This window comes from Cyprinodon variegatus, unplaced genomic scaffold (genome assembly GCF_000732505.1).
Source record: "Cyprinodon variegatus isolate N-32 unplaced genomic scaffold, C_variegatus-1.0 Scaffold16, whole genome shotgun sequence".
Lineage (NCBI taxonomy): Eukaryota > Metazoa > Chordata > Actinopteri > Cyprinodontiformes > Cyprinodontidae > Cyprinodon > Cyprinodon variegatus.
In genome coordinates this window covers 1,280,356-1,298,839 of record NW_015150469.1, presented here as the reverse complement: position 1 = coordinate 1,298,839, position 18,484 = coordinate 1,280,356, and the positions used below count along the sequence as shown (strand labels likewise).

Here is an 18,484-nt window from a genome sequence, read left to right as displayed (position 1 = left end):
AATAATCTAAAACCTTAAATATATTTAATAGTCACAAAAGGGGAATTAGTTACAGCTGGTGGTAAAAAGCTGTCTAATAACATGTGCTTGTTGCATTTATAAAAGTGGAAGGATAATAATGTTTTTTAAAGTATATTTTACCGTAAAAATATGAAAGAAAAAAAAAATTGAAAGCATTTGCAGCTGAAATTGCAGCCAACAGCAAAAGTCAAAATTATGCCACAAATTTTCAAATTTGAATTTGTAAACAAATAACAACCATGTCCTGTACTACTTTCTGTTGTTCTATAACAGTTTAATCCCACAAAAACACTCAAAACTTGTAAAATGACAAATTTGAAATCCGTTGCCAGGATAGATACATACAGCCGATGTGATTGGCTTTGGAGGACATCTGCGTGACGTGAACCATCACATGTCTGCAAGTCGATCTCCCCTGCGCTGATGGTTATTGATTGTGGGTCACAGTGACAACATGACACCATGGTGATTGGGGGTCAGATAAAAAGGAAAAATGAAAAAAAAAAAGGCGCTGTGGGCTTCCTTTAGATATCAAAATGTTAGAAGAGCACTACCCGACTCACATGTAGTACAACCTGAAAACTGCAAGTTGAGATTGATTTTGCTTCCCTCAGTCATAACTAGGATAAATTCACAGTAGATTAATGGGAAATCTGCTTCTCATTATTGCTTCTTTCACCCTTCATTGCTTCCCATTGTTAGAGAATGAGGCGGTATAATATCCAGCAGCTGAATGTGGCCCAGTGGCTCGTCCAGCTCAGCTCAGACCACTTCTGAATGGTGTGGTTGGTGATTTCATCCTGCAGACAGGAAAGCATGGAAAGGAAAGTCCAGAGGGTGAATCATGAGCTAAATAATATTCCACTATAAATACTCAGCAAATGTTGCGTTGCCAGGTCTTAGAGTGCTACATTAATATAGACATTTAGGATCTAGAAAAGATCTGAGCTCCAACATCAGAGTGAATCTGCTCCAAAGGAAGTAGAAGAATAAATACAGCACCCGTGTAAAGATGTGTACAAATATTGTAATAAATTCATCTTTAATTGAATACCTGTCTACAGTTATAAGTGAACCTTTTCTTTTATTATTATTATTATTTTATGCTGTTTTTTCTGTATTTTTTGAAAGTAGGCAGACAGGACACAGGATTAGAGAGAGGGAGAAGACATGTGGCCCTACACCACCACCGCATCCCCATCAGTGAACTTTTAAGTTTTTTTTAAAAGGAAAATATAATCTGGGGCCCCAATTCAAAATAAATATCGGTTAATTCTCTGAATTACTCATCTGATCTGTTAGTTATATTAAATAGGCTCTATTTCAGTTAGGAGTCAAGTGGACTCCACATTCAGGGTAAGCATTTTATGGTGATAGGTCATATTGTTGAGTTCTACTTGAATGCACTTTGGGTACATTTTGTGTTAAAAATTAGGCTGAACTGAATTTAATAAACTAATAAAGAAAGCACCAAGTTTAATAAGTTTCCGATATTTATTTTAAGGTTATATTGTCTAGTAAAAATTGACTTAAGTACTAACAAAGGCAGCTGCAATGATAAATCTCAGCTGTTGCCTACTTATGACATTAAGCTAACTTAAACTGCTGTGTTTTAGCTTGACATGTAAAATCTCATCTATGTATAGAAATTCAAACATCTTGAGGTGGATTCAGAGCAAAAGTTATTTCCATAAAAATTGCTTTAGAAGCATTTTTTCTGGGTTATTAGGTAATATTTTGTTGCTTAAGCTAAACTTCTATTCACGTCTATGCCAAAGTGGTCTTCAGCAGCTTTATAACGTTGTAAAAAAAATAAATGAAACAGGTTGTTCAAAGTTTTAAATGCTGTTATCCATGAAGAGGGGAACAAAGGCCCAGAGCTTCCGATTTATTTTTATCAGGTGGAGAAAAAAACAACAACCACTGAGCCTGACTGCTGTGGAGGAAAATACAACAGAAATTTGATATTGTTGTTTTGGGGTATAACTCGGCACAGGAAAGGAGATATACAAATGGGTTCCTTTGTCTTATAACACTCTATATTGGGGTCACCAATGTGGTGCCTGCGGGCACCAATGGGCCCTCAGGGGCCTCATGGGGTGCCAACAGCATCTTCTGAAAACAACACACCAGTTTCCTAAGATTGAATTTTTTATGTCATTCTGTTGCCCTTCTTTTTTAATAATTTATAGAACGTTTTCATAATTTTAATCATGGAGTATTTAAGGAATTTATAGAGATTTCAAACTGAAAATACCGTATCATAAAGAAAATTAGGAGTTAAAAGAAACAATAAAAATAGGTTATTATGTATGAAGTCAATGTGAACACTGATCTTTCCTTCCTTCCTTCCTTCCTTCCTTCCTTCCTTCCTTCCTTCCTTCCTTCCTTCCTTCCTTCCTTCCTTCCTTCCTTCCTTCCTTCCTGTATGAAGTTTAGGTGAACACTGATCCGTCCCGTTCATAGGTCAGCATTACCAATCCTTTATATGATTCAGTACCAATGAAGGAGCCATCAGCCTTAAAGAGGGTTGGTGACCCCTGCTCTATATCATCGATTTGACTTATCTTTTTCAATTGCTCTTTTATTGCAGCAAAATGTGCATTTCCCCAGTGAAGCAATAAATCTCACCTCATCCTCCTCCATGTAGTCCACACTGGAGTTGAACACAGAGCCCAAATATATCAAGTGCAGAAGTGCCAGGCCAGAAAACGCTAAATTAATCAGAAACACCCACAGCTTCTGCAAACAGAGAAAGCATCAAGGTAGGTAACTCTCATATGCAGTCTTAATTGGATATTTTGTTCTAAAATATGCGACCCACAATAAAGGGCTTAGTCCTCATAAGCTAAGCAACATAAAGAAATAAGTGCATGAGATAGATAGGAAAATGCAAAATCATGTCATCTTCACAACAATAATAAAATATCTGAATTTGATCTGTAAAATTATGTTTTTCAGTTTTTCATTGGGCAAAGCGCCAATAAGTGATGGTTTAATCATGAAACAGAACCAGGAAGATTTACTGAGACTTATGTATATTCACTATAAAGTGATGCCAGTGTTGGCGTTGCTTGACAATTAATGCAATGTTATTAAATGTGAAAGGAGATTGCATTAATATTTATCTGTCCAAACAAAAGCAGATCCTGTTGCACACCTGCTGCTGTAAGAAGAAATGTCTGAATTATTTTGTTAAACATTATGTTAGGAAGAAAATAAAAAAAATAAAAAATAACCGAGAGAAATGTAAACAAAAATGTAGTGTATGCTCTTAAGTGGTTGTCTTTCAACAGCATGATTACTGTTTGGAGAAATAATAAAAGAAACAAAATTAACAGAAAAAAACAAAAAAAATTTAACAAGTAGAGAGAAAGTTACAGTACACTGCAGAAGTATTCAAAATTCTTAAACTTTCACATTATGAACATCTGCACAAATGTAGCCAGAGCTACAAAAGGATGATTTTAATGAGATAATATTAAAGTGGCCTCGTCCTCTTTAGAATATGTTAGGTTCTATGACCTGGCTGAGTTACTGAGTTTAGAAAAAGTAGAAGTACAAATCTGAAAAAGATCCTAGACAAACTGGCAGCAGCATATNGTTTAGAAAAAGTAGAAGTACAAATCTGAAAAAGATCCTAGACAAACTGGCAGCAGCATATGCATGTCACAATCATCAAATATTTAATAGTAAAAAACGAGGAAAAATAAACAATTTTTTAATTTCTTAATATCACAATTACCCACAAGTTGGTTTAAAATCCATTAAAAAGTCAAACTGTTTAAGTAGCATGAATACTTTTGTCAGGCATTGTGGACTATACTGTAAAATCACTAGTACAAAATCGTTGTGTCGTGGGAAAAAAGTATTCAACTATTCACCCTAGTTAAATAAACGAAGATTGATGGATTTCGGCACATTTATTCATATCTTTGCAAAGAGAGAAGAGTTCATTATACAGCTCTTGTGGCACAGCATTCTGCCCTGTTCTGCCTGAGCAGCATTCGTTTCCCTTATTTACAACAATGTAAAAGTAGTCAGAGTCAAAACAAATTACAGACACTTTGGTAACATGTTATGAATAAACCTTGAGAAAGAATCTGATTTTTTCTCCTGCAGAGAATGGTGTGGCCTTGAAGGTGAAACAGACTGAGGGAAAACTTTTATAGTGAGTAAATAGGATAAATGAATATATAATAGAAGATAAATCTAAATTTTCCGACAACAGTTTTTTATCAGAATCTATAAAACTAGTTCTATCAAAGAAAAACATCCTAAAGTCACCAAAACCTGGTAAATAAAAAAACATGTAAAAATAAATAAAATCCAGCAAACTGCCTCCCTCCACATTCACATTCAGAAAAATGAATTTATTGCGATGATTTATTAAGACAGGATAAATAAACCAAAACCTTTGATGGAATCACATCTAAGATGAACAAGAACAACAAAAGCAATTTGTTGCTGAATTTTGGCTGTAAAAGAAAAACTAAAACCTATCATAAATGTTGAGGAGCCAAAGCTTCCTTCTAAACAAATATAAAAACTGCTAAATTACTCTGAATTACACGTTTCATCTGTTTGCAATTTCCCTGGGGAATAAATTCTAAAACATACATATTATTTGCAGATCTAAAAGAGAAAAAGTAAATCCTACATATCAATAAAAATATATATAATATAATGTGTCATGAATAAAAGCCTTTGATTGTCAAGGAGTCTAAATAAGGGGCTGTAAGTTTTCACACCAGACTCTCCTGAAGTGTTTTTCTGAAATGCTAAATGGTAGCATTATCTGACGATAGGATAGAGTTCCGGTTAAATTCTTGGTAGAGTTTAGAAATATGACAACATTTATGTTTGTTGTTGTAAGACTTTAAGAAAGGCCAACCTGACTGCTTCCAGGCTTTTTACTAAAAATCTCCAGTATAGCACCACATTACCTTTTTGTTTTGATGATTGCAGTTTGGCTGGCATTTCCTTGAAAGCAGGCAGGCATTAAATACGGCAGCGAGCCTCTTCCGCAAAACTGAAACACAAAACAGGGTTAATGCATTAACATAAAACAAACGCAGCACTGAAAACACAGTTTCACGGGCCGTTAACCATAATTGCAGAGCTAACCAATTCCTCTGCAGCTTTTAATCGTGTAGAAGGCAAATCATTAGCGAGACTCTTACCGTGCTCGACGTATGTAATAAACCCCAGAGATATCAAAACTGCACCCAGATGGAAACTTAGACCCTGAAACGTATAAAAGTTTAAATCAGTCTGTTGATACAAGCAGAGTGGACAATACAAACATATATAAGACTGCCACACAGTGCTCACATGCAGGAGGGCGCTGGCTATGCATGTCACCATGATGGCAGTGAATGTCCCGAATTTGAGTGCACTCTTGAATACATCTGTGAGATGAGAACATTAAGGTTTGCTTAAAGATTCCCAATGTTTAAAATTCAAATCTGAGTTTTTATTACATAAGGTTCATTTTGATATATTAACAATAGACATTCACAATAACCTTGTGGAGATCCTAACTACAGTAGGAAGAACTCTAAATATTAAGTATAAGAAAGGACAGTAAGAAAACAAAGAGGGACAGATGAAAGGACAGAAGACAGGTGTCAAGTACACTAAGAGGTTAAGAAAAAAAATAAAAAAAGGAGATAAAATATGGATGAAATGAAGTAGAAATAACAAAAGAAACTAGGAAAGGAAGGATGGGCAAAATGTATGAAAGAAGGGCACAGATGAAAAAGAAAAAAAGCATCGAAGGAGGAACAGGAAGGAATCAGAAAGGATAAAAGAAAATATAACAAAGATGGAATGGACAGAAAGAATGGAAGGATGGGAGGAAACAAGGAATGAACGACTGTCATCTTCATAATTATCATAACATTGAAAATACTAAACTGAATGTTTATACTTTTCACAGCTGCATAGGAACCCTATAAAATCAGTAAGAATGAATCAGCGATCACTGCTAACAGTGCCACTCACATGTATGCAGGAAGTGAGACATGGGCACATTCCACGACGTCACCACCTCCAACATGGACCGGGGAAATTCAATGTTCAGCGGCTTGGACACGCTCAGATCCCTGCAAAGCAAAGATGGAAACCGGCAGGGTGTTTTATTAGAAATGTAACAAAATATGTGAATGGATTTTATTTAAAGAAGACGTGCATTTCCCACCATTTCAGGTTGTCCTTCTCCTCTGTAAAGCCCGCCCCTGCAAGAGTAGCTGTAGTCTCACCCAGGTAGCCTACAAAGTAATTGCTGAAGTGGAAAGACATTGTGTTCTCATATGCCAGCAGCCACCTAAACACCACCAGAAACAGATAAGTGGATGTTATCATTCCATGACAGTGAAAATATTACTTTACTGATTAAAAAAGTGGAATAAGGGACATACTTTGCAAGTGAGCCTCTGGGAAAGCATGAGAAAAAGGAGAAAAACATTAAAATATATCACATTTGCAGGAATGCTTTTTTTTTTGTCATTTCTTGTGATAATTTATGCCTCACCAAATTATTCAAAGTGATGAAATGGCAAGTAAGAGGGTGGAAAATGTGTCCTGGTACACATGTAGCTGCACACAGTGGAAAGGGGTGGGAACATGCATGCAGGTAAAGCTTTTTACACAAAGTAAACAACAGAACCACGCAACTAAAATGTAAGGATTCAGTGGAAACACATCTAGGATGATGAAAATGGTCAAGAGAGCTCTGAGAGCTTACCGGATCTTCCTCCTCTTTTTGCTTTGAACAGATCAAGTAAAAAAAAAAAAAGCATTAACTGACAGAAAAGCCAGATTGGAACTTGTGTAAACATACCTCTGTGTTTCACTCACCTTCGAAGAAGCTTGTCTCCGTAGACAGGGATGAAGTAAGGGAAGAGGTAGGGAGCCACACAGTTGGAGACAACCAGGCAGATCTGGCTCTTCAGCCAGCTAATGGACGCTTTTAGAAGCCAGGCTAGGCTCTGAGGAGGAAAAAGGATAGCACAAAGTTCAGGTCTAGGGTTGTTTGTAAAAGCATGTATACCACTCTAACATTTGCTAACATTTTGTTATACTAAAACAACAGATTTGATCTTATCTATTGGGATTTTATCTGCTAGACAAACACAAAGGGTGCTTATTCTTCAGATTAAAGGAAAATTGTAGATTTCTTCAGATTAAAGGAAAATTGTAGATTTCTTCAGATTAAAGGAAAATTGTAGATGATATGTTTGACCACTGAAATTTAAAAAGTTACATTATGCATTTGTTCCCCCTAAATATCAGTAATTCATAGAGCTCACACTTCTGTTAAGCTACACGGCACTACTCTTTACAAATGTGGACAATCTGCAGAACATTGATCAAAAGGCCTAAACAAAAATTCCACAAATATAATGTCTCTTTACAGGACTGGATGTAATAACCTCATAGACTAATAACTCAGAAAATAATAGAAGATTTCCCCACCTGAGGTGTGTATCTCTGCAGCTCCCTCAGAGCTATCAAACCTCTCAGCCACAACCTGATTAGCACCCTGTCTTTCCAAGTAGACACTCTTGTCTACCTACAGAGCTAAACTTCTCATTTCATTTTCAGATGATGGACTGGGAAACTTAAGTTCAATCTTTTCCACTGCTTTATCTATTATAGTTAGCTAACAGAAATCAAGGCTGAAATGTCAAATCCTGTTGGCTGGTCAATCTGAGCTAACAACTATTAGTGACCTCCTGCTACTACCTGTCACATCGGGTGACCCCTGCAAAAGACAGCCTAAACAAAAGTGGGAAACAGGCTTTTTGAATGGTTAAAAGATTATTATAATATCATATAATATTAATTATTATATTATCTTGTTTTGCAAATGTAGCCAAAGATTCTTTTTTAAATAACACAGGCGATCCTGCATCTATGTCCAAGTGTTGAATTAAGGCCCTCTGCATTTGAGTTTGATACCCCAGGTCTACATAATCCTCTTGTTTCACTTATCTATGGGTACAATTACAAAAACAGCATGAATTCAATTACATATTGCAAAAAATACGAGTTAACTTTGTATAATTTAATTCCATCGAACATGCTTAAGTCCAACAAAATACAGTAGGAGGTTGTGGTTAATAAAAGACTATACTTTTAGAGGTATTTCATTCATTTTTCTAAGTGCCCTGAGAAAATAAGTGATGTGAATTGGAACTATATAAATAAACAAAATTGAATCCCATTTTTTTTCCACTCCTTTATTCTTTTCATGTCCTTTTACTGTTCAAAATGTGAGAAGAAGTGTTTCTACCACAGGGGTGAACCAGACTAACAAATTCTCTAACACAGTCTCAGGAAATATTGAAGTCAACGAAGCTGAACACGGGTTTTATGACGTCACGTCTTATGGTTAACTGCAAACAAACTTACCAACTTACGTCCTTCTAGAGCCTCTTTGTAGCTGTTGAAGCTGATCCAGGGCCCAAATATGATGGTACCCACAAAGTAAATGTAGCCCATAAACTCAATGGGTGAGGGGACACTGGCCACAACACCTCTGTCCAGGTCAAAGGCCAAGGAAATGGCTTTCATTGCAACAACCATCTGGGAACCTACACATCAGGGGCTCCCAATTAGAACTATAACATTACCTCTCATTATTAAACTAATCAGTTTCTAGATTACCTCTCATTTTGTGCCAATTGGTGGTATCCATCATGTGCAGCTCCCTGATTAAAACAGATAAAATAGTAACAGTTTAATGCAATATCTGTCACTTTGAAAAGTTCACATCAAACATTGCTATTTCAGGTGTCAGAAGATGACTTTTTTTTTTTACCCAAGGAGCAGATAGATGAGCACCGTTATGGACAGAAAGGTTCCTCGGATGGTGGAATGACGGCACAGGAAGAGGAAGAGGTAGCAGAGAAGGCTAAGGAGGACAACCCAGATCATGTGGAGCTCAAAGAACAGGTAGAGGGTGTAGAAACCGCCCGCTACCGTGCACAGGTGCTTCACAAAGGAAGGGAGACCTGTCAAGATTTTAAAAAAAATTATAATACATTATAAATGCATTATATTAAAAGGCTGATATGTATGAAGCAGAAAGTAATACAGGTGAGCAGAATAACTGAGCTCTCACCTAACATCCAGAGCAGCCGACACATCAGGCAGATAACCAGCAGCTGCCATACCTGCTCCAGGCCCTGCTGAGCTGTAGGCAGCAGGCAGCCATGAGGAAGCTCCTGGAAAAACTTCTGCCGACTGAACACCCCCATCTCTACACCCTGAGAGCAGATGGAAGACTCAAACTCTTAGCATGAAAATTAGAGAAACTATATTGATTCTGTTTTATTTGTTTTAACATATTATCTGTTTATTACAAAATAGATCTTTTTTACATTTACTTTAATTTTAGTTAAATCGTATTGTTTTTCCATGTTCAATTCCTCCTTATTTAAAATAGTTCTTTTCATAATTTCACAATTTTTTTAACGTTTAGAAAGGTTTCAGAACATATTAGATGTATAAGGCAAATTATTTATTTTATCTGTACAAACTAATTTCCACTATACTCATTTTTCTGTTGTACTTTAATATATATTAATTTCTATTGCAGAGATCTATATATAGATGTTTTGTGATGTTTCAGATACAAACAGTTTGATATTTAACACTTTTTAATTATTTTCCATTTCTCTATTTCCTACCTCTCTGGACTTGTTCTACTTAGTTGTTTAAACTAACTCTTTAATCTGCCTATAATGTTTTCCATCAAAGTTTAACAATTAATGTTTGATTTTCATCCAAGTCAGGCTTGATCTACTTTATATGTTTATAGTCAATATTCAAAGCAAATCTGAGTTAATGCATGCAGCATCTATGGGATTCTCTATGGACGGGGAGGAATGTCAGGTGAAATATTTCTGCTTGCTCCTAATGTGGCAGTAGAAGTCAGTTAATGATGCCTTTTTATAGGTTTTGATTATCCAAGCATGCAAAACTCAACCGATGAGGTAAAACTGGGTCTTTCGAGCACTGAGTCAGTAAGATTATTAGATGCTTTATGGTTCAAGATTCGCTCCTTCTACGCAATGCAGTCCGAGGTGAAAGGATGAGTTGACTCACATCTGCATGAAGAGCAAGGCTGACCTAATACACTGTGTGCGACCTGCCAGGCAGAAAATGCATCTTATATGCAGGGAATCTGCTGGAGCCAGCGGGATTTACAGCCTAGTGCTCCCCAGCCCCCCAGCTTACTGGATGTCAGTTAGATTTCCGGCATAAAACTCACCGTTTCCGAGCAGCAGCCCCCCTCCCCCTTTGATCTTTATCCAGCTGTTTTTTCTTTACTCCTTCAGGTCTGCAGGATCCCCGATCTAGATGATGCATTTCTGGATCAAACCCATTGTCACAGCATCGGCACACTTAACATGTATGAAGGCATGCGGCTGTGTCAGCCACCAATAGAAAACTGGGCTCTCAGAGTTTCAGCCAATCAGAGCTTCAAGTGATTTAGCCTGAATAGTGAATCATCCAATCAGAGACGTCTGCTAGTGAGAGCCAAACCAATTGGACGCGTACAGCTTGCAGATGGGAGTCAGGTGCACCTCTGGCTGATGGAGGTTACACAGGAAGGCTCTCTGGCCTTTAATCATTTATTTAACCAAACGAATAATATCCGGTCAGTCTTGATGAATAATAAAAATGTAACCGAAAGATGCAGTAAAAAAAAAAAAAAAGGTAGAATTGGGATTCTGTGTATAAAAAAAAAAATCACTTAACACTAATAGCTTTATAATCTTAACTTAATGCCGAGCAAAGCCACAATACTATAAAAATAAAGCCAAGGAGGGCAACTACTATTCTGAGAATGCCAAAACAGTTTAAATGAATTATCACATTAGGCCAGAGTTAAGCATGCACTATAAATATAAAATAACCAAACACTGGAAATCTAACATTTATTGATCCATTATACCTTTTTATTTAGTATATTCAAAAAAGGTACAGACCACATCCTAAGGGAGATTGATATTTGTGTATTTTAGAAAAAAAAAATTGACTTTGCATTTAACTCAACTTCTAGAAGCATTGATCAATTTTTTGTCACGCCTATCCTGGCTGGGGTCACTGGTGCCTATCTCTAGCTGTCAAGGCGGGTACACCCTGGACAGGTTGCAAGTCTATTGCAACAGAGAGATGAACAACTATTCACACACAAACTTAAACCTCAGGAGTCACAACAGTCATTTTTTGGACTGACGGAGGAGGTCGGAGTACCCAGAGAGAACCTACACATGCACAGGGAGAACATGCAAAGTCCATGCAGAAAACCCCAGGCCGGAAATTGAACCCGGAACCTTCCTGCTGCAAGGCAGCAGTGCTACCCACTGTGCAGCCCTTTCCTTGCCAAGGAAAAAAAAATCTGGAAAACTCCATGAAACACATTAATGAGATGATTAATTAAGATGATTGATGTGTTATGTTCTATACAGGGAAGCATTATTTACAACAAAAAAACAAATCAAGGGCAATGAAGCAGTTTTTTTTTATATGTAGAATTCAGTCAGAGCCAAAATGCACAAAGTTTGCTTTATTGCTGTAAAAGGTAAAGAAGAAGTTTACAACTGATCTTAAAGACATTTGCTGGAAGGAACACATGCATCTGAATACAAGCTTAATACTAGAGAATAGGCATGTTTGTACTTATGTCCAAAAGCAGCTCAGATCTGCAGTAAAACACGCAATTTCTACTTGTGAACAGCTAGCTGAGGTAGATAGAAGAATGAAATGAGAATCTCCTGTATATAAAACAAAACACTGTTGCTAATGTTAGCTGTGTGCAGAAAACTGGATGAATATGATGCTACAAATTAAAAAAAAAAACTAAGACAGAATGCCTATTTGTTCAGTGAAGTGTAATACATAAAAAAGCAGATCCGTATCAAAAATATGTAAAGATATGCAAATTAGCATACATTTATATTGGGCAATAAATGATCACCCAGAGTAGGTTCTTTTAGCAGCTTTAGGTCAAATTACCATCTCCAGGTCATACGCAATTTTCTCCAATTTGACACGAGTGACAGGCTCCTCAACAGGGCAGATCTGACTTGGATCCTCTGGCTCCTCCTTGACTTGGACTTCCGTTTTAGACTTTCCTAAAATGTATTCGTAATTTCTCTGAACATCAAGCAGAGCTGAGGTGAGGTGTTCACTCGAAAAGACCTTCAGTGAAGATGGGAGTTGCGGTTGTTGGACATTTGGTTGCATCAAAGAAGGTGAGGGACCCAACCGGAGCGGTTTGATCTGAAACACGGTTGCTTGGTTATTTGGGACTTTGAAGATCGGAGAGGGTGGACGGGGCACAGCAGCAGGCTTTACTGACTCCAGCAGAGGTTTTCTGGTGTTTGTCAGAGGAGAAATTGTCAGTACAGGTGAGTTTGTGAAAGCAGGACTGCTTGGAGGTGCATTAGTCTGTATAGTCAAAGTCTTATTAGCCGTTTCTGTTGTTTCACTTGTTTGTCCGTTTTCTGTGTTTGAATCACTGTTTAAAGATTCATCCTCACTGCTGGAGGAACTCTCCTCAGACACTGGTAGAGGCTCTGATCGTGTCTGGAACAAAACGTGGTTGTGGCGGCGGCAGAAGAGAGCGCCGCACCTGAGGCACTTCCTCACATCTCGAACGTGAAGCAGTTTGTGGCGCTTCAGGTAGTGACTTGTACTAAAAGTTCGATCACACATGTTACATGGAAAGGATGAATGATCCTTGGTTACTAAAGAGGACTCAGTTAAACCTGTCTGACACATGTTTCCTTCTTCACACTCTTTCTCTGATGCTTCAGTCAATGTCTGATCGTTCAGATCCGCCTGAGAGACATCTTGTGGAGGAACCAAGGGCTTTAGGAGAACAACAGGTTTTCGATCTAGTTTTAAGATGTCTCTGTAGTGAGGAGGTATTTTTAGGATGTATTTGTTCTCAAGTTTGATTTTTTTAGGTGCAGTTTGGTCTTCATTGTAGATCTTCTTGTCTTCTGCTTCTTCTTCCTAGATGGATAGATGCCAAAAAAAACACAGCTTCATTGATATAGTGAAAGAAGAATAAAATATTCAAAGATTACAAAATTAGCAAGGCTGCAAGTGCTGAACATACAAAGTAAACATAATAAAAAGGGGTTGTTTGCTACCTTTGATGCCGATGTGGACAATGAAGACTGCACTTCAGGTACAAGTTCATCTCCAATTTCCATCACGGTAAAAGACTGATGGTTCAAAGGAGACTCAGATGCAGGTTGGGTTGGCGATATTTGCATCTCTTCATCTTCTATCAGGGAAGGCTTGTTTTCTGTTCCTGCATCCTCTTTTACGGTTGGAGTGTTTTTGGTCACTGGATTTTCTGCCACTGTTGATGTGTTTGCCCTTGCATGCTCTTTCGATGTAGTTGGATTTGCAGCCTTTGCATGCTCTTTCAGTGTAGTTGGGTTTCTTTTTGTGACTGAATCCTCTGGCAAAATAGCCTGGCTTCTGGTCTTTGCACACCCTCTTATTGTTGTTGTTTTGGTTCCCTTTGAAAGCCTTTGAAAAAGAAAGGAAAATGTTTAAAAAAAAAATTAAATGATATGATTTAAATAATATATACAAGTGTTTAAAACGTGAGGTTAGTTTGATGCCAACAGTTAATCCTAAAATGATTCTTAACATAGATGATTTTACTTTGGTGGAGTCTTATGTTTTGTACAAACCCGTTCCTTCTGACTAAAAGTAATTGCAGATCCAATTTGAATTTAATAGATAATATTTGGAGGAAGATCTATGGCATAAATATTGGTAAAGAAAGACAGCAGTTGCTTACTGCCCCACAACCTCTTAGGGGCCCCATCACTGACACCACGTCCTAGTCTACCCAATTGTAGACTAGGACGTCTCTTTGCAGATGTAATGGTGCAAAAAGTTCCTCTTAATCCCACCTGATACTGAAGTGACCGACCGCACCAGACCGTATTTATACCGCAACCCATGCCAGATTTCAACATGATGGTGAGCTGTTTAAACATGATACTATTAGCAAAGCAAACAGTGGTGCTTTTATTACTATGTTAATAACTGTGTATAGTTCATTAGACGGTTGGTAAATAATACACTCATATAAAATGTTTCAAACCGCAATAAAGATCTTAAAAGAACAAAGTATTTGAGTATTTTAGTTTTTACACTATGACTTGGAATTATGGGTAACCCAGAGCGTAGATTAAAACCATAACAGTTACGTACAATGAGTTAGTGACGATGGATACCAAAAAGAGGTACTTAAGCAGATTCCAGAAAACTTTTGTAAATTCAGGACAAAGTTGAATGTGCTGACAACAAACCACACAAAAATCAATGGAAGTCAGATATATTTATTCTTTTGTTTTGTTTTTACAGCACTAGTGGCTCATTTTGTGGACAGCAGGCTGACAGGAAAGGGAGTATGAGAGAGAGGGGGAGAGACATGAGGTAAAGGACCACAGGTCGGATTCGAACCCAGGTCGGCTGCGTTGAGGACTAAGGCCTCTGTACATGGGTCATACTTCGCCACCAAAGCACGGTTGTTTTTCCAACAAATCTAGTTGCTTAAAACTATTTTGGTTAGAATAAACAATGTAATGATCAAAATCTCAGCAAGCCACCTGACAGAGTTGGAACATCAATGTTAAGTAGCATTTTCGCCATTAAACAGTCAACAACATTAGTGACGTCATCTATAAGACAGACACTAAATCCTGAGGTTGATGGTTCAAGACCCACCTTTGACTTTTGAATGTTGCGATTATACTTAATTATTTTGGCTAATGAGATTAATTTGCATTGGTCTGCCCTAGTAAAAATATAGATTTGGTAAAAACGCTGCCAAATTAGGTCGGTTTAGCCAAAAGATTGGTTGAACACCACTTCCAACCCCATTAAAGCCAAAAGAATGTGGAAAATTATTATGTTTGAATAAAAATGACTAACACCTTTCATTTTGCTAATTTTTTGCCCAATTTGCACAAACACTCTCACTGCCTGCTTGACTTTATTTCACTAAAATGGCAAAAAAAAGTGTGCACCTTAAATAGTTGTTCTAAAAAATTTTACACTTAAAAAAAACTTACAAAAGAATTAATTATACACGCCAACCATTAACTATGTCAAAGGAAAAAAATCTAATATTTTATTACAAACTGTAGTTACCGTATTAAAAACATGCAATGCATCTTACCTTTTACTCTGACGTAGTTTGGTGCATGCAAACAAGGTTGGAACGAAATTAGGCCTTTCTGGATCCGTAGAAGCCTGTCCTTTAAAAACAAATACAATAAAAATATAGAGAAATATTTCAGAGACTTGTCACATTGTTATATGCCCGATGAGTTAGTTACCTGTGATGAAATGAGCGCCACAGATGCGATCCGCTGAAGTAATTCCCTCGCTGCTCCCATTGGCTCGTTCAATCGCCTCTATCCATAAACGCTTCCTGTCGATATGAAACTGACGTGTCCCGTTGGGAATTCTGTAGAAATTGATTCTTGTTCCCGGTTTGTAACGGTTATTGCAACCATTTATGCAACAGTGTGACATTATCGCGGTGGAAAGGAGCTGCGGACTGCAGGCAGCATTAGCAACGAAGGTGTGGGAAGTTAACGGAGGAAGCAAAGTTCTTCTTCTTCCTGTGTTGTTAACTGGAGGTTGGCAAAAACTACTTGAAAGGCGAGCATTACCGCCACCAACTGGTGTGGAGTGTCCGTCCCGGAAGCACGATCCGTTCTGCGCATGCACGAATAGATCCGGGTGTCCATAAATAATGTAATAATGGTACTAAAAGTATTTCTTTCTATCCTCAACTCACTAAAGGATACTAATAAACATCTGTAAAAAAAATGTGTCATGACTTTTGTGAGACAATGTTTATGCATTTTTACATTTTCTTCATTAAACTGCTTCTCTGACGTCATCAACAGACATGCTCAGAGTAGTCCGGCGAAATGTTTATCTGCATTTTAGTTATTTCTTTATTTAGATTATTCACTTTATAGCATACAATTAAAAAGAAACGAAAACATAAACATAAAAAGACTAGATTTATGTTTAAATCCAAAGCCGAAAAAATGTACCACCGGAAGTTTCCGGTGCAGATCGGACAGAGACGAGTGAGAAAACAGAAAGGATTTTAAGGCATTTATTTTTTCAGGAAATACATTATTAACCTTTAACACATATTTTAGTACGTTTACTATTTTTGGGGAGGGAAAACATTATTTAGGTCTTTTTAACAAAATAAATTCGAGGATGACATAGATGTATATCTGGTCGCTCATGCGCATTTTACCTGATGTGGCATGCGTAGAACAGATCGTGCTTCCTTTTTATTAATTTTTTTTTTCCTTAGCAATAATGCCTTATACTTCTATTTTTAAATATGCCTCTACTATGCCTTTCACAGATTTGTACAGTTGCTATTGCCTTACCGGTTTGTACTTACTTTGTTTAAATAAAGTTCCCCCCCCAAAAAAGACAAAAAGTTTCTCAATTCATCAAATCACAGTCAAGAACACAGGCAAGTCTGGAGTTGGTGAGAATGGGAGCGCACAGCATAAATCTGGTGCCGTTTCTCAATTGACTAGAATGCGAGTACAGACTTGCAAGCTGCTATAGATTTTATCCATATTTACTCAAGTACTAGATTGCTTAAAATCTCCAATAATTTACAAAGAGAATTATACTAGTGCAGATGAGATAAGATAAAAATTAAAATGACATACCTCGTAACAGCAGTCTTTGTTCAATATCTGACACAGTGAATAGGTGGGAATACGGACTGGATATGAACCTGGCTAGTCCTTGTCTGTTAGCACTAACGTATTAAAAATGCAGAATCGATTTTGATCATCATGGTATTTTTATACATGAGTGGAACGGAGTTGAGTTTTAATAAATTTTAATTGCGTAAGAAATTGGGAATATGGAGTGAGAGTGTGTGAAGACACTGAGGTGGGTGAGTCTCACTCCCAATGGGTGAGAGTTCACAGCCCTGATATCACCATGAAATAATTTTCAAAGTTTGAGTTATATAATTAGTGGTAGCTTAGTGGTAGAGTGGGTAGCACTGCTGCCTAGCAGCAAGAAGGTTCCGGGTTCAATTCCAAGCCCAGGTTTTTTTCTGCATGGAGTTTGCATGTTCTCCCTGTGCATGCATGGGTTCTCTCCGTGTACTCTGGCTTACTCCCGCAGTCCAAAAACATGACTGTTAGGTTTATTGGCTTCTCTACATTCTCCTTAGGTGTGAGTGTGTACCCTGCCTCTTACCAATAGACAGCTGGAGATAGGCACCAGTACCCCAGCTGGGATACAGTGTGATAGAAGATGGATGGATAATAACAGCCAAGAGAGTTGTAGCCAAATGATTGAAGTCAGGACAGAGAAAGGCAGTGTGATTGTTTATTTCAGCTAGAGGAGAAGCAGGTGGGTAGCTATGTAAAGTCAGATGGGAAAACTCAAGCCGAACTGAAACATTAGTAAGATCCAAACTAAAGCAGGAGCCATGAAGAGTCCAAAGCTTATTAACAGAAGCTCTCTATGAAGGACCACCATCAAAAGCAGCAGCATGTTAGTAAAGGTTAGCATTGATTAGTGTGAAGTGTTGACCCAAAAACACACATTCTAGTTCCATCTAGGTCTAATTGACTAAATAACAATGTGAGGAAATTTAAGTTGTTTCAGTTTCTATTCAACAGGTTAAAATCGGAAGATTAAAATGAAGACAGAACTATTTTTTTTTTGTTCTGGAGGACACGAGCCAGAACATTCCCACTAAAAGTAGAGGGAGAACCTACAAGGCCTGAAGGTACTGAGCGCTGCTCAGAGGGAAGGCAAATCCAAATTTCCACAAACAAAAATCAAATCACATAACAAATAACTATTTTTTTTTCAAATAAGTTTATTTATACAGCATCAATTCACAACAAGTGTCATCTTAAGAGACAATACATTTAGATTGATTTAAAAAAATTCTATCAAGGGCCCAATGTAAAAAAAAAAAAAGGCACTTCCCTTTAATTTAGATAAGATATTTTCTTAAGGAACCTTTGGCTATCAGATGTTAATCTATTAATAGAAAAAATAATCAACAGATTAATCGATTTGCAAAATAATCCTTAGTTGCAGACCTAAATCATATTCAAGATATATATGAGCAACATAGACATCAAGCAATGACAGCAACAACATAAACCAACAACATCTACAAGTATTACAATTTAATTATTTTTCAAACAAATAGAACCCATAATGAAATTAAACAATTTGATTTTAGACTTTAACAATGCCTTTCCAAAAACCAAATGTTGTTCTTTTTTGTCCTTTTTAAACTATAAGGAGGTTGACATGTTGGCCTTTTTTAGATCTCACAAACTAATTGATCCAAATAAAAAAAAGTCAAAATAAAAAAACTTGT

General features: G+C 37.2%; 2 protein-coding genes across 4 annotated transcripts; both read right to left on the bottom strand.

Annotated features, from left to right (window-relative positions):
• Positions 1-116: 116 nt before the first annotated feature.
• On the bottom strand, positions 117-10,452 carry porcn (porcupine homolog (Drosophila)). 2 transcript variants are annotated; one of them, XM_015385436.1, is made up of 15 exons: positions 10,304-10,452; positions 9,152-9,296; positions 8,849-9,041; positions 8,695-8,738; positions 8,440-8,621; positions 6,883-7,013; positions 6,770-6,790; positions 6,444-6,458; positions 6,224-6,349; positions 6,028-6,128; positions 5,356-5,432; positions 5,205-5,268; positions 4,968-5,053; positions 2,653-2,763; positions 117-821 (listed from the first exon to the last, which is right to left on the bottom strand). In XM_015385436.1, exons 2-15 carry the CDS (start codon positions 9,285-9,287, stop codon positions 720-722), a joined length of 1,389 nt encoding a protein of 462 aa, XP_015240922.1. In that variant the 5' UTR covers positions 9,288-9,296; positions 10,304-10,452; the 3' UTR covers positions 117-719. The 2 variants fall into 2 exon arrangements, with proteins under 2 accessions (XP_015240922.1, XP_015240930.1); XM_015385444.1 differs by lacking the exons at positions 6,444-6,458; positions 6,770-6,790.
• A 604-nt stretch (positions 10,453-11,056) lies between these two features.
• On the bottom strand, positions 11,057-15,686 carry LOC107091420. 2 transcript variants are annotated; one of them, XM_015385352.1, is made up of 4 exons: positions 15,414-15,686; positions 15,254-15,327; positions 13,200-13,587; positions 11,057-13,059 (listed from the first exon to the last, which is right to left on the bottom strand). In XM_015385352.1, the coding sequence occupies exons 1-4, from the start codon at positions 15,471-15,473 to the stop codon at positions 12,046-12,048; spliced, it is 1,536 nt and encodes a 511-aa protein (XP_015240838.1). In that variant the 5' UTR covers positions 15,474-15,686; the 3' UTR covers positions 11,057-12,045. The 2 variants fall into 2 exon arrangements, with proteins under 2 accessions (XP_015240838.1, XP_015240829.1); XM_015385343.1 differs by having other exon boundaries at positions 11,075-13,059; positions 15,254-15,332.
• Between the last annotated feature and the right edge of the window lie 2,798 nt (positions 15,687-18,484).